Source organism: Oncorhynchus keta, chromosome 25 (assembly GCF_023373465.1).
Source record: "Oncorhynchus keta strain PuntledgeMale-10-30-2019 chromosome 25, Oket_V2, whole genome shotgun sequence".
NCBI lineage: Eukaryota > Metazoa > Chordata > Actinopteri > Salmoniformes > Salmonidae > Oncorhynchus > Oncorhynchus keta.
In genome coordinates this window covers 25,983,839-25,998,715 of record NC_068445.1, presented here as the reverse complement: position 1 = coordinate 25,998,715, position 14,877 = coordinate 25,983,839, and the positions used below count along the sequence as shown (strand labels likewise).

Genomic DNA, 14,877 nt, shown 5'->3' with positions numbered 1-14,877 from the left:
CAGACTGGCAGCTCCTTGCAGACTGACAGCTCCTTGCAGACTGGCAGCACCTTGCAGACCGGCAGCTCCTTGCAGACCGGCAGCTCCTTGCAGACCGGCAGCTCCTTGCAGACCGGCAGCTCCTTGCAGACTGACAGCTCTGGCTGCTCCATGTAGACTGGCAGCTCTGGCTGCTCCATGTAGACTGGCAGCTCTGGCTGCTCCATGTAGACTGACAGCTCTGGCTGCTCCATGTAGACTGACAGCTCTGGCTGCGCTGAACAGACAGGAGACTCCAGCAGCGCTGTAGAGGAAGAAGGCTCTAGATGCGCTGAACAGACAGGAGACTCCAGCAGCGCTGTAGAGGAGGAAGGCTCTGATAGCGCTGAACAGACGGGAGGCTCCGGCAGCGCAGGAGAGGCGAAAGGCTCTGATTGCGCTGAACAGGCGGGAGGCTCCAGCAGCGCAGGAGAGGCGAGGCGCACTGTAGGCCTGATGCGTGGTGCTGGCACTGGTGGTACTGGGCCGAGGACACGCACAGGAAGCCTGGTGCGGGGAGCTGCTACCAGAGGGCTGGTGTGTGGAGGTGGCACAGGATGGGCTAGACCGTGAAGGCGTACTGGAGATCTTGAGAGCAGTGTTGGCACAGGACGTGCAAGGCTAGGGATGTGCACAGGAGGCCTGGTGTGTGAGGCTGGCACCGACTAACACGCACCTCAGGACGAGTATGGAGCGCTGACCCAGGTGCCATCAAATCCCTGACACGTTCCGTCGGGCGAATTCCATGCAAAAAGCACCAACACAGCAACTCCCTCATTTCTCTCTCCTCCAATTTCCCCATTAACTCCTTCACAGTCTCTGCTTCGCTCACCTCCAACACCGGCTCTGGTTCTGGTCTCATCCTTGGCTCCTCACGATAAACAGGGAGAGTTGGCTCAGGTCTGACTCCTGACACTGCCACTCTCTCCCTGAGCCTCCCCCCAATACATTTTTGGGGCCGACTCTCAGGCTTCCTTGCCAACCGTGTTCCCTCATATCGCCGGCTCCTCTCTCCGGCTGACTCTGCTCTCCTCGCTGCCTCCACCTGTTCCACCTTTGGGCGGCTACACTCTCCTGGTGTAACCCAGGGTCCTCTCCCGTCAAGGATTTCCTCCCATGTCCAGAAATCCTTAATACGCATCTCCTCTTTGGGCTGCTCCTGCCTGTTGACACGCTGCTTGGTCCGTTTACGGTGGGTGATTCTGTTACGGTTTTCTAATGGTGAAGGACAGTCGGACCAAACTGCAGCTTGTATATTGTGATCCATGTTTAATAAAACAAACGTAACACGAATCAATACAAAATACTACAAAACAAATAAACGAAACGAAAACCGAAACAGCCTAAACTGGTGCAAACTAACACAGAATAAGGACATCAAGACACTAAGGACAATCACCTACAACACAACCAAAGAATATGGCTGCCTAAATATGGTTCCCAATCAGAGACAACGATAAACACCTGCCTCTGATTGAGAACCACTTCAGACAGCCATAGACTTACCTAGAACACCCCACTAAGCTACAATCCCACTACATACACACCACATACAAAAACCCATGTCACACCCTGACCTGACCAAATAAATTAAGATAAACACAAAATACTTCGACCAGGGCGTGACAGTGAAACTTTAGAAAAGACAAAACAATAAAAAATACAATGACCGAACAGCTCCGTTGTGCAAACTACCTGCACCCAAACAAAGAACAAGATCCCACACAGGAGGAGGGAAAGGGCTGCCTAATTATTTATTATTTTTTTTAACCTTTATTTATGGCAAGTCAGTTAAGAACAAATTCTTATTTTCAATGACGGCCTAGGAACAGTGGGTTAACTGCCTGTTCAGGGGCAGAACGACAGATTTGTACCTTGTCAGCTCGGGGATTTGAACTTTCGGTTAGTAGTCCAACACTCTAACCACTAAGCTACCCTGCCGCCCCAATCAGAGACAACGATAGACAGCTGCCTCTGATTGGGAACCACACTCGGCCAGAAAAGAAGAAATAAAGAACAAAGAACGCCCACCCAAATCACACCCTGACCAAACCAAAATAGAGACACAAAAAGGCTCTCTAAGGTCAGGGCGTGACATGCTCATTAGCACTTTCAGTGCTATACCAACTGTGTGTGTGTGTGTGTCTAAGTCTGTGTGTGTGTGTGTGTAAGTGCATCCAGTCTCTGGGAGCCAATAGCTGTGCAGTCCCAATGATCAGAGGCTGAGTGGAGAGAGGGTGTAGATTGGTCTAGAGATAGACTGGTAATAGACTGGTAATGGGTCACATAGATATTCTGTATGGTGAACTAGAGGACAACAGTCCTCAGGCTGCTCTGCATTCTATACACAGGCCTGGCTAACCCATCCACACACTTATACTCACTCACACACACGTATGAACCACACACACACACATAATACCTACAACTAGGATATGTTACAGTACAAAACAACAACGTGTAATGGTAGCAACTAGCATGATAATAACTTCTCACTCATCACTTAATCGGATGATCCAGACAGAACCATCCCCCTGGCTTTTCCATTTCATCCTAATCCGGTGCCCTTCTTGTTGCTGGTGTCTGACTCTCTCACACACTCACACTCTCTCACTCTCACTCACTCACACACTCACTCACTCACTCACTCACTCACTCACACACTCACTCACACACTCACACACATTGGTGTTGATCCCAGCTGTGACAAACAAGCTCTGATGGGATTGCTCGGATCTATCTGTAATTGTCCAGTCCTAATCTCTGGGCCAGCCTGATGTGCATGGGACATGGGATGGGACTCACATTAGCAGGATTTCACCAAGACTCGCTGCCCACTGACACAGCTAGGCCCTTTCCCGTTTGCATGGTGAAAAGAGTCAACATGTGGTGTGTGTGTGTGTGTGTGTGTGTGTGTGTGTGTGTGTGTGTGTGTGTGTGTGTGTGTGTGTGTGTGTGTGTGTGTGTGTGTGTGTGTGTGTATATACAGTATATATATTGTCATGACTGTCCTGATCAGGTCAGGTTACAGGAGACCACAACCCTACAGAGTATCTCTCAACCCCAACAGAGGAGGAGAGTTCTAGGGGTCTGAAGATGTGGGGGTTTTATGACCCCTCACGCCCCTGGTAAATCTCAGGCCACAGACAAATTCATTTTGTCCTGTTACTATGGAGAACCAGCCTCGGAACATTAAACATGAAATAAAGGGACTTTGGAACAATGGTTTCCTTCAGCCACAATGGTGGTCATGACGATAGATGGAATATGAAAATGTATGTCATTTTTGTTTTGTTATTAAAGGTTAATAGATGACGTTATTACGAAAACATTGTAATGTCAACAGTTTACCTAGTATATGTTTGATGTTTATACATTGTACGTTGTATGGAAAATGTCCAAATCAAAGAGAATGTTTTGGTAAAGATGAAATGTGTTAGTTGTTAGTTGTCTAAAATTGGATTTGAGTAAATAACTTGGTAGTCACATAGAATTGCCCTAAAGGCGGTTACACACACTTCTGACACAAGGGTATAAAACCTGTGCGTTAAGAATTTACAGATGAGACTAAGTGACCCAAGCTGCAGCCGAGGTCTAAAAAGTCAACGAACCCAAAAAGCAACACAAGTTTGAAGACAAAGAAATCTTTTTCTACCCAAGCTACGGATGAGTAGCTGTGTCTCAGCGGGTGAATTCGAGTCGAACCCCCTAGCCTCCACTCCCCATCGAATCGTGGTATCTACACTGTTTCATTCCTACGCTGTGAGCTCTGAGCTACAGAGCTGTCTGTCCTCAGAAGAGAGCAAGGGCGAGGGAACAGACTCCTAAGCCAAAAGGACACTGACATCGTGAGGACAACCAAAGAGTTGCGCCGGAGAAGTGAGTCATTGAGCAGCCTGAGCGGTCCAAGCGGAGACCTTCCCCACGTAATTACATCATTATATTCTGACCCATAAGAGCGGCAGCTTGGGGCAAGGCTCGGGTTAGAAAAAGCATAGCTGACAAATTCACCCAAATGTATATTTCTCTCGTGTACTTTCTCTTTTTCTCTCTCTTTTAAATCCCCATTTTGGGTAACACGCGCCATAGTGTGTTCTAATCAATAGCCTGGAATGTGTTTTTGTGTATGTGTATCTTTTATCATCATTTTACCTTTCTAGTAAATAAATATTCAACTAAGATTGGTGTGGTATGAATTCATTAGTGAGACCCGGGTCCGAACTCATTGGTGAGACCCGGGTCCGAACTCATTGGTGAGACCCGGGTCCGAACTCATTGGTGAGACCCGGGTCCGAACTCATTGGTGAGACCCGGGTCCGAACTCATTGGTGAGACCCGGGTCTGTGCAGATTCCCGGATTATACGACGTTCAGAACGAGACTGTAGAGGAAACTGATTAATTAGCGGCTGTTGTAAAATCTATATTCTGATATTCTTTGAGTTAATTTGGGAAATAGAAAATCAAAAAAACAAATGTTCCCATGGTTCCCCAGGTTAATGAGTTAATAATTGCTTGATTCAGTTAATCACGCAATTAGAAACCTTTTTTCATTTGCTGAGCAACAGTCGTCACATTAACTAATACAACGTCACAACAATATATATACATATATATATACATGTATATGTGTATATATATATGTGTGTGTGTGTGTGTGTGTGTGTGTGTGTGTGTGTGTGTGTGTGTGTGTGTGTGTGTGTGTGTGTGTGTGTGTGTGTGTGTGTGTGTGTGTGTGTGTGTGTGTGTGTGTGTGTGTGTGTGAAACAACACCTAGGCTTACGACAACAATCTTCAATGACAACAGTGGAGACACTCTAGGGTAAATAAATAGGCCTAGACACGTAATGTATCCTGGTTGTTATAAAAATGATGAGCTCATCACTGTAATGTCTGGAGTGGTCCTTCTGAGTCTTTCTGTACGGTTTGTGTTCAGGCATAACACGGGCTGGGTCCTACTCTATCCAAGGCAAGCTAGCCTCTCTCTCTCCTCCAGAAAATTGCCCCATTTTACAGAAATAGCTGTCATGCTGCATCTGTTAATGGGTCTGGTTCCTGCCCTGGGGGGACATGACATGAGCTACATGCTGCTATCCTTCATCAGCCAGGGGACTGCCCTGACCTCTCTGGCCTCCTACCATCCCGTTCTTCACCCCCCACCTTCCCTCCACATGTCTCCCCATTCAGCCTGAGAAGAGGTGCAGCACTCCCCCCACCTACCCTCCTCCCCCTCGCCCACTCCCTCCCAGAGGACCTGTGTTTATCTTGACTGAGAAGCTCAGTGCCCTCCCCCCTCCTCTGTCCTGTCGGCCATTACTGCCAAGCCTGCTGTCAGAAGCCTTGTATAGCCTGGGGGAACGTTCCCATTTGTGGATTGGAAGCATGTGGCAAAGAGCCTGTAAATCCACTCTAATGAGCTTGAATATTGGTGTGGGAAGGGGAGATACGTAGGCCTTTGGTTGGGTGTCCCAATACAGTTCCACATCCAGGCAAGAAAATATGCAAATATAGCTGTTCTGGTTTGTCCTCAATCAATTCAGAATCAGAAAACATAAATGGTATGTAATAAACTGTCTTAGTATTCATTGACGTGTCACCTACAGGGATGATGGTGGACTACACAGGGGAGAATGGTTTGTTTTGCCCATCCAAATGTAGAGTGAATATAGTAACCAACATCTCACCTTCGGGTGTAGTGGGGGTGAAGAGTTTCTCAGATCCTACTTCAGATACCTGGAAGACAAGAGGAAGGAGAAACATTATTAGTCTGGTAAGATGGATGACCTCTGTGGAAGACATTGGTAGTTTCCATACATGGGACACCTAGAGAACGTGACAAACTGCATTGCACTCATGGCACTATATAGGAAGGGATTGGATCCTTCAAAAACATCAGTAAAAATTGTAATGTTTGCAGACACACTCGTTATATTGAATTGGATCCACCTAGGTGGCTAACAGACATATTTCCAATGATCTACTGTAACCTATGTATATGAACACAAGTCTCAGGCCCAATACAGCTACTGTACCCTACATCACTCATGCACATCCAACACAGTGACTCCTTGACTTGTGTTCAATCTGCCTTGTTGAGAAGCAGCCCGTTCTCTGCACCTTACTGACTTCCTTATTCTTACCACATCCCTCTCTCTGAGCAGAGCTGAGCTCTCTGTCCAGACAGAGACAAGGTAACATTAGGGGGCACTGTTGTGCCACCTGAAAGCCAGCCAGCCCAGTAACACTCACAGCACAGGAGGTTGTCAGAGAGGAGAGGACAGCAAAGGAGAGGAGAGGACAGCAAAGGAAAGGAGATGAGAGGAGAGGAGAAAGGAGAAAGAAAAGAGAGGGGAACAAGGAGAAAGAGAGAGGTGAGAGAGAGGAGAGAGAGAGGAGCAGAGAGAGAGGAGGGGAGAGGAGAAAGAGAGGAGGAGAAAGGGAGGAGCGGAGAAAGAGAGGGGTGGAGAAAGAGAGGAGCAGAGAAAGAGAGGAGCAGAGAAAGAGAGGAGTGGAGAAAGAGAGGAGCAGAGAAAGAGAGGAGCAGAGAAAGAGAGGAGTAGAGAAAGAGAGGAAAGGAGAGGAGAAAGAGAGGAGAGGAGAAAGAGAGGAGCAGAGAAAGAGAGGAGCGGAGAAAGAGAGGAGTGGAGAAAGAGAGAAGCAGAGAAATAGAGGGTCGGAGAAAGAGAGGAGTGGAGAAAGAGATGGGAGGAGAAAGACAGAGTGGAGAAAGAGAGGAGCAGAGAAAGAGAGGAGCAGAGAAAGAGAGGAGCAGAGAAAGAGATGAGCAGAGAAAGAGAGGAGAGGAGAAAGAGAAAGAGAGGAGAGGAGAAAGAGAGGAGAGGAGAAAGAGAGGAGAGGAGAAAGAGAGGAGAGGAGGAAGAGAGGAGTGGAGAAAGAGGGGAGAGGAGAAAGAGAGGAAAGGAGAAAGAGAGGAGCAGAGAAAGAGAGGAAAGGAGAAAGAGAGGAGCAGAGAAAGAGAGGAGCAGAGAAAGAGAGTAGAGGAGAAAGAGAGGAGAAAGAGAGGAGCGGAGAAAGAGAGTAGCAGAGAAAGAGAGGAAAGGAGAAAGAGAGGAGCAGAGAAAGAGAGGAGAAAGAGAGGAGTAGAGAAAGACATGAGCAGAGAAAGAGAGGAGAGGAGAAAGAGAGGAGAAAGAGAAAGAGAGGAGAAAGAGAGGCGCGGAGAAAGAGAGGAGCGGAGAAAGAGAGGAGCAGAGAAAGAGAGGAAAGGAGAGGAGAAAGAGAGGAGAGGAGAAAGAGAGGAGCAGAGAAAGAGAGGAGCGGAGAAAGAGAGGAGTGGAGAAAGAGAGGAGCAGAGAAATAGAGGGTCGGAGAAAGAGAGGAGTGGAGAAAGAGAGGAGAGGAGAAAGACAGAGTGGAGAAAGAGAGGAGCAGAGAAAGAGAGGAGCAGAGAAAGAGATGAGCAGAGAAAGAGAGGAGAGGAGAAAGATAGGAGAGGAGAAAGAGAGGAGAGGAGAAAGAGAGGAGTGGGAGAAAGAGGGGAGAGGAGAAAGAGAGGAGAGGAGAAAGAGAGGAGTGGAGAAAGAGGGGAGAGGAGAAAGAGAGGAAAGGAGAAAGAGAGGAGCAGAGAAAGAGAGGAAAGGAGAAAGAGAGGAGCAGAGAAAGAGAGGAGCAGAGAAAGAGAGTAGAGGAGAAAGAGAGGAGAAAGAGAGGAGCGGAGAAAGAGAGTAGCAGAGAAAGAGAGGAAAGGAGAAAGAGAGGAGCAGAGAAAGAGAGGAGAAAGAGAGGAGTAGAGAAAGACATGAGCAGAGAAAGAGAGGAGAGGAGAAAGAGAGGAGAAAGAGAAAGAGATGAGAGTAGAAAGAGAGGAGCAGAGAAAGAGAGGAGCAGAGAAAGAGAGGAAAGGAGAAAGAGAGGAGCAGAGAAAGAGAGTAGAGGAGAAAGAGAGGAGTAGAGAAAGAGAGGAGAAAGAGAAAGAGAGGAGAGGAGAAAGAGAGGAGAGGAGAAAGAGAGGAGAGGAGAAAGAGAGGAGCAGAGAAAGAGAGGAGCGGAGAAAGAGAGGAGTGGAGAAAGAGAGGAGAGGAGAAAGAGAGGAGAGGAGAAAGAGAGGAGCAGAGAAAGAGAGGAGTAGAGAAAGAGAGGAGTAGAGAAAGAGAGGAGTGGAGAAAGAGAGGAGAGGAGAAAGAGAGGAGAGGAGAAAGAGAGGAGCAGAGAAAGAGAGGAGTAGAGAAAGAGAGGAGTAGAGAAAGAGAGGAGAGGAGAAAGAGAGGAGAAAGAGAGGAGCAGAGAAAGAGAGGAGAGGAGAAAGAGAGGAGAGGAGAAAGAGAGGAAAGGAGAGGAGAAAGAGAGGAGAGGAGAAAGAGAGGAGTGGAGAAAGAGAGGAGAGGAGAAAGAGAGGAGAGGAGAAAGAGAGGAGTGGAGAAAGAGAGGAGAGGAGAAAGAGAGGAGAGGAGAAAGAGAGGAGAGGAGAAAGAGAGGAGCGGAGAAAGAGAGGAGAGGAGAAAGAGAGGAGCGGAGAAAGAGAGGAGATGAGAAAGAGAGGAGCGGAGAAAGAGAGGAGAGGAGAAAGAGAGGAGTGGAGAAAGAGAGGAGAAAGAGAGGAGCAGAGAAAGAGAGGAGCAGAGAAAGAGAGGAGAGGAGAAAGAGAGGAGTGGAGAAAGAGAGGAGAGGAGAAAGAGAGGAGTGGAGAAAGAGAGGAGCAGAGAAAGAGAGGAGAAAGAGAGGAGAGGAGAAAGAGAGGAGTGGAGAAAGAGAGGAGAAAGAGAGGAGTGGAGAAAGAGAGGAGCAGAGAAAGAGAGGAGAGGAGAAAGAGAGGAGTGGAGAAAGAGAGGAGAGGAGAAAGAGAGGCGCGGAGAAAGAGAGGAGCAGAGAAAGAGAGGAAAGGAGAGGAGAACGAGAGGAACAGAGAGGAGAAAGAGAGGAAAGGAGAGGAGAAAGAGAAGAACGGAGAGGAGAAAGAGAAGGGGGTAGTACCGTATGGTGGCTCAGCCTCTGCAGGATCTGAGCAGGAGCAGAGAATGTATAAAGACCATACACACAACACGACACAATGACAGCCACACCAAGCTAATGCTACTCAATGTAAAGCGTAACTTATAAATCTAAAAAATATATATATATTTGAAGCCACACTATAATAATGTGATCATAAAATATATTTTATTTAAATTTTCATATAGAATCATTACGTCTTCAAAACATGATTTTCTAAGAAAATGTTAATTAAATATTTGTTTTATCCAACTCTGCATTAATCACTATTATCATTTAAATCCTTAGAATTGTTCAGTTGAGAAAAGCTGTTTAAGGTCGAGTCCCTCCTGAGAGTAGGGCAAATATGACACTGTGAGTAAGGGCCAGAGACAAAGTGAAAACAGAAACAGGCATCTGACTATGAAGTGACAGCAAGAGACTTGTAGACTAAACACGGGTAGCTTTTTCCTCCCTGGTCAGTTGTATGTGTAAATTCTGGCAAACCTCTACAGAAAGAGAAAATACCTTCTTATTTGAACAAAAATACACATTGCACTGGCCGGCGAGACACAAAACTTTTAAACACAGCTCTGGAGTTGTAAACCGACCAGAGACAACCTGCTAATGTGAGAGAAGTTGACAAAAGTATGCATTTAATAGATCATTTTAAAGATGCACTATGCAGAAATCTCTCTGCCATTTCTTGGCTGCCAAAATTCTAATAGTTTGCCTAATTTCACTTTATGTGACAAAACAAGCAGTCTTTGTGTAGAGAATCATTGTACCATCTAAACCACTGTGAAATAACCAAAAATATTGTATTTTCAGCTGTTTGAAGCTGGTGTACAAAACCAAAAGTAAAAGATGCTAAAACAAAACTTATGAATGGGAAGCATAGAAAAAGAGCACATAGAACAGACATGCGTTCAACGAGAATGAAAGATCTAACTCATATTTCTATGTGTATTTGGCTGGGTCGCCAAAAAGTTACATATTGGAGCTTTAACACTGAACATCTTCCTCATCCTATGATGTAAGTCTATATAGACTTGGTGTAAATCACCACTTCCCCTCCTCGCCTCTTCCTCCCTGCTGGGACAGTTAAAACTGACCATATGCTAAAGCCATTGAGTCCCAGTGTCCTTAACTGCCATCATTGTAGTTTACGCTGCACAAAGGGAAAATACACTGAACAAAAATATAAACGCAACATGTTAAGTGTTGGTTCCATGTTTCATGAGCTGAAATAAAAGATCCCAGAAATGTTCCGTATGCACAAAAAAGCTAATTTCTCTCAAATGTTGTGCACAAATTTGTTTACATACCTGTTAGTGAGCATTTCTCCTTTGCCAAAATAATCCATCCACCTGATAGGTGTGGCATATCAAGAAGCTGATTAAACAGCATGCTCATTACATGAGCACTCAAATTTTGAGGGAGCGTGCAATTGGCATGCTGTTGCCAAATAATAATTAATTTCTCTACCATAAATTGCCTCCAACATCGTTTTAGAGAATTTGGCAGTACATCCAACTGGCCTCACAACCCAGCCCAGGACCTCCACATCTGGCTTCTTCACCTGCAGGATTGTCTGAGACCAGCCACCCGGACAGCTGATGAAACTGAGGAGTATTTCTGTCTGTAATAAAGCCCTTTTGTGGGGAAAAACTCATTCTGACTGTCTGGGCCTGGCTCCCCAGTGGGTGGGCCTGGCTGCCAAGTGTGTGGGCCTATGCCCTCCCAGGCCCACACATGGCTGAGCCCCCACCCATTCATGTGAAATCCATAGATTAGGGCCTTTTTAAAAAATTACATTGGCTGATTTCCTTATAATATAATTGTTGAAATTGTTGCATTTTGCATTTATATTTTTGTTCAGTATATGTAAAACAATGCTAGTGAATAAGAGAGATACAGAGAGCCTTCTGCTAAGACCTCCCAATCTAGATACTGCTACTGCCTTTACTGAACACTAAACTAGAGACACCCTCTCCTCTAATATCAACTATAACAGTGCTCCTCCAGCCTACAAAGTTCTCTAATAACTCTAACGCTTTAACTTCCACTCAATGTATGGTATAGTATGTTACTGTATGGTACTGTATGCTACTGTATGGTACAGTATGTTACTGTATGTTACTGTATGCTACTGTATGGTACTGCATGGTACTGTATGCTACTGTATGGGTACTGTATGGTACTGTATGGGTACGGTATGGTATTGTATGGGTACGGTATGGTACTGTATGGTACTGTATGGGTACTGTATGGTACAGTATGTTACTGTATGCTACTGTATGGTACGGTATACTACTGTATGGGTACTGTACGGTACAGTATGTTACTGTATGCTACTGTATGGTACTGTGTGCTACTGTATGGGTACTGTATGGTACAGTATGTTACTGTATGCTACTGTATGGTACAGTATGTTACTGTATGTTACTGTATGCTACTGTATGGTACTGCATGGTACTGTATGCTACTGTATGGGTACTGTATGGTACTGTAAGGGTACGGTATGGTATTGTATGGGTACGGTATGGTACTGTATGGGTACTGTATGGTACAGTATGTTACTGTATGCTACTGTATGGTACTGTATACTACTGTATGGGTACTGTACGGTACAGTATGTTACTGTATGCTACTGTATGGTACTGTGTGCTACTGTATGGGTACTGTATGCTACTGTATGTTACTGTATGCTACTGTATACTACTGTATGCTACTGTATGGTACTGTATACTACTGTATGCTACTGTATGGTACTGTATACTACTGTATGGGTACTGTACGGTACAGTATGTTACTGTATGCTACTGTATGGTACTGTGTGCTACTGTATGGGTACTGTATGGTACAGTATGTTACTGTATGGTACTGTATGCTACTGTATGGTACCGTATGGGTACGGTATAGTACGGTATGGGTATGGTATGGTACAGTATGGCACTGCATGGGTACTGTATGGTACAGTATGGTACTGTATGGGTGCTGTATGGTACTGCATGGGTACTGTATGGGTACTGTATGGTACATTATGGTACTCTATGGGTACAGTATGGTACTGTATGGGTACGGTGCACTTTCAGTGGAAGGAAGAGATAGAAGTGAATGCTTAGCTTCAGTAGCAGTGTTGTGGTGTTCCATTCCACCCTGTTTGTGGAGAGGAGTGGAAAGGAGAGAAAGACTGAATGTTCTGCATTGCTCTCCTCCATTCTCCCAGAACCAGGCAGCTACAACACTATGCTCTTTGTTAGCCAGCACTCCACATTAAACGCTCCAGTACCAAGCCTCACCGCTCGCCCGCCCGCCTGAATCACTGGCTGCCCTGGAGGGTCTATGTGAAAATATGGCACAGGAGAAATTAAGCTTGTCAAGTGAACACGGGCGCTGGGTCGGGTCTGGGTGCTGGGTCGGGTCTGGGTGCTGGGTCGGGTCTGGGTGCTGTGTGCACAGTGTCATGAAAACTAAATGGTTAGGTCACACTCTAAACAACTATAACCATTTTGAACAAAGATGAAGAAAACAAAACAACAAACTTATAATATATTAAGACCTCTGTGTTTGTACGTGTTCAGTAAGGGCCAATTATGTTGCTGCCTAGTTGTTTTTACATTCCAACAAACATAGCAGTTTCAACAACCAATGTTTAGGCCTAATGCTCAGTTTTGTATCCAGCAACTCCATATGAGTCAGTCATATAATTCACAATTACAAGGCCAACTTACAAAGGCAGTTCTTAAAAAGGCACGTGAAAACAGGGCATGTATTTGGCATATAAAATGTGTTTATACTTCTGAACTTCTGGGTTAGATTGGTCAAGTTTACATTTTTCGAGAGGGCTGTACTGTTGGCAGTCTCTGCGCCTGTGGTTGTGGTGTGCAGAGGTCATGTATAAACAAATTCTTCACACTCACTTTGTTGAGGGAGAACCCATGGCCATCATTAAAAAACACAGGGAATGAAAGAGAAGAATGAGAGGAGAGGACAGGGGGCACCAACTAAAGGCCAGGTTTTCCAAAGGAAACAAGGAAATCTAACCATTTCAAAACGAAGGAAATTCAAGCCACATTGCTGGGAGCCAAAAGCCCTTGGACTGGGCAGCAGGAAGCCTGACCTTTGCGGCCGTCTGCTATTTGAGCCTGATGCTTCGGGGCCTTCTCTCAGGATAGCCTTCAGCAGGCCTCATCTTTCCTTCCTTATTTTATTCATTAGCCATGCTTTATGATTCAGCTTCCTCTGAGCCACACGGGCTCCGTGAGAAAACACGCTGCCTGCCTGCTGGAGAGAAAAAAAGATAGAAAGAGGGATGGAGGGAGGGAGACAGCAGCTGTGAAATCCTCCCGTTTCTTCGCCAGGCCCGGCATGGGGAGAGAGAGAGGGAACGAGGCGGGTAGGCGGTGCAGGGTGGTAGGGGTGTGAAATCCCACCAACGGAGTGTTAACTCCCCAAAGAGCCACATGCAGAACCATCATTCTGGGATTTAGGCAATATGCCAAATTACAAATTAGACCACTGTTTGTTTTAAAAAATCCCTCAACTTCCCAGAACACATCTGACTTATTGGCTGCATAAACCTCCTTTTAATACAGCACAAATAGAGAGGGAGGGAGAGAGGGAGGGAGAGAGGGAGGAAGGGAGGGAGATGGGGAATGAGGAAGGGAGGGAGAGAGGGACGAAGGGAGGGAGATGGGGAATGAGGAAGGGAGGGAGAGAGGGACGAAGGGAGGGAGAGAGGGAGACGGGGAATGAGGAAGAGAGGGAGAGAGGGAGGAAGGGAGGGAGGGAGAGAGGGACGAAGGGAGGGAGATGGGGAATGAGGAAGGGAGGGAGAGAGGGACGAAGGGAGGGAGAGAGGGAGATGGGGAATGAGGAAGAGAGGGAGAGAGGGAGGAAGGGAGGGAGAGGGACGAAGGGAGGGAGAGAGGGAGGAAGGGAGGGAGAGAGGGAGGGAGGAAGGGAGAGAGGGAGGAAGACGGGAGAGAGAACCACTACCCAGCATTTAGTGAGACATTTAGTGTAGTGGGGCATTAATGTTTGCTGTCACTGCTTAGAAATATGACAAATCGTTAGCCATTTGAAATGTCCACATCAATTTCCACAAAATTCTGCACAATGAAGCCAAATTAGCTTTAGTTCTGGGTAGTGTGGTTAGCTCTGCAGTAGGCTGGTTAGCGAGGTTATCAACAGAATGACCTTCATCCATGAATTTATGAAAGGCATTGATCAGTTAAGGATGTGATTTCAAAAAGACAGGAAGGTCAGCAATTACCCACAATCAATTAACCTCATTTAGTGAATACTGCTGAAAGACCAATATCCCAGTGCTTAAATATCAAACGATCTGTCCGAGCGCAGCCGTACCTTTGATCTAAAGCTCTGCATGCTTTGCATTCCTGAACACTGAGCTAAATATTTAATTCCTGGACTGAGCTAGATATTTAATTCCTGGACTGAGCTAGATATTTAATTCCTGAACACTGAGCTAGATATTTAATTCCTGGACTGAGCTAGATATTTAATTCCTGAACACTGAGCTAGATATTTAATTCCTGGACTGAGCTAGATTTTTCATTTCTGAACACTGAGCTAGATATTTCATTCCTGAACACTGAGCTAGATATTTCATTCCTGAACACTGAACTAGATATTTCATTCCTGGACTGAGCTAGATATTTAATTTCTCAACACTGAGCTAGATATTTAATTCCTGGACTGAGCTAGATATTTAATTCCTGAACACTGAGCTATATATTTAATTTCTGGACTGAGCTAGATATTTCATTCCTGAACACTGAGCTAGATATTTCATTCCTGGACTGAGCTAGATATTTCATTCCTGGACACTGAGCAAGATATTTCATTCCTGAACACTGAGCTAGATACTTCATACCTGGACTGAGCTAGATATTTCATTCCTCAAC

The 14,877-nt window shown here is 45.8% G+C and overlaps 1 protein-coding gene across 1 annotated transcript in view; it reads right to left on the bottom strand.

Moving 5' to 3' along the window:
• The window catches only part of LOC118358451 (autism susceptibility gene 2 protein), a 498,631-nt gene that overhangs the window by 51,191 nt on the left and 432,563 nt on the right, over positions 1 to 14,877 (bottom strand). The window contains 1 exon segment of the mRNA XM_052479010.1: positions 5,701 to 5,749. Coding sequence (XP_052334970.1) covers positions 5,701 to 5,749 — 49 coding nt within the window.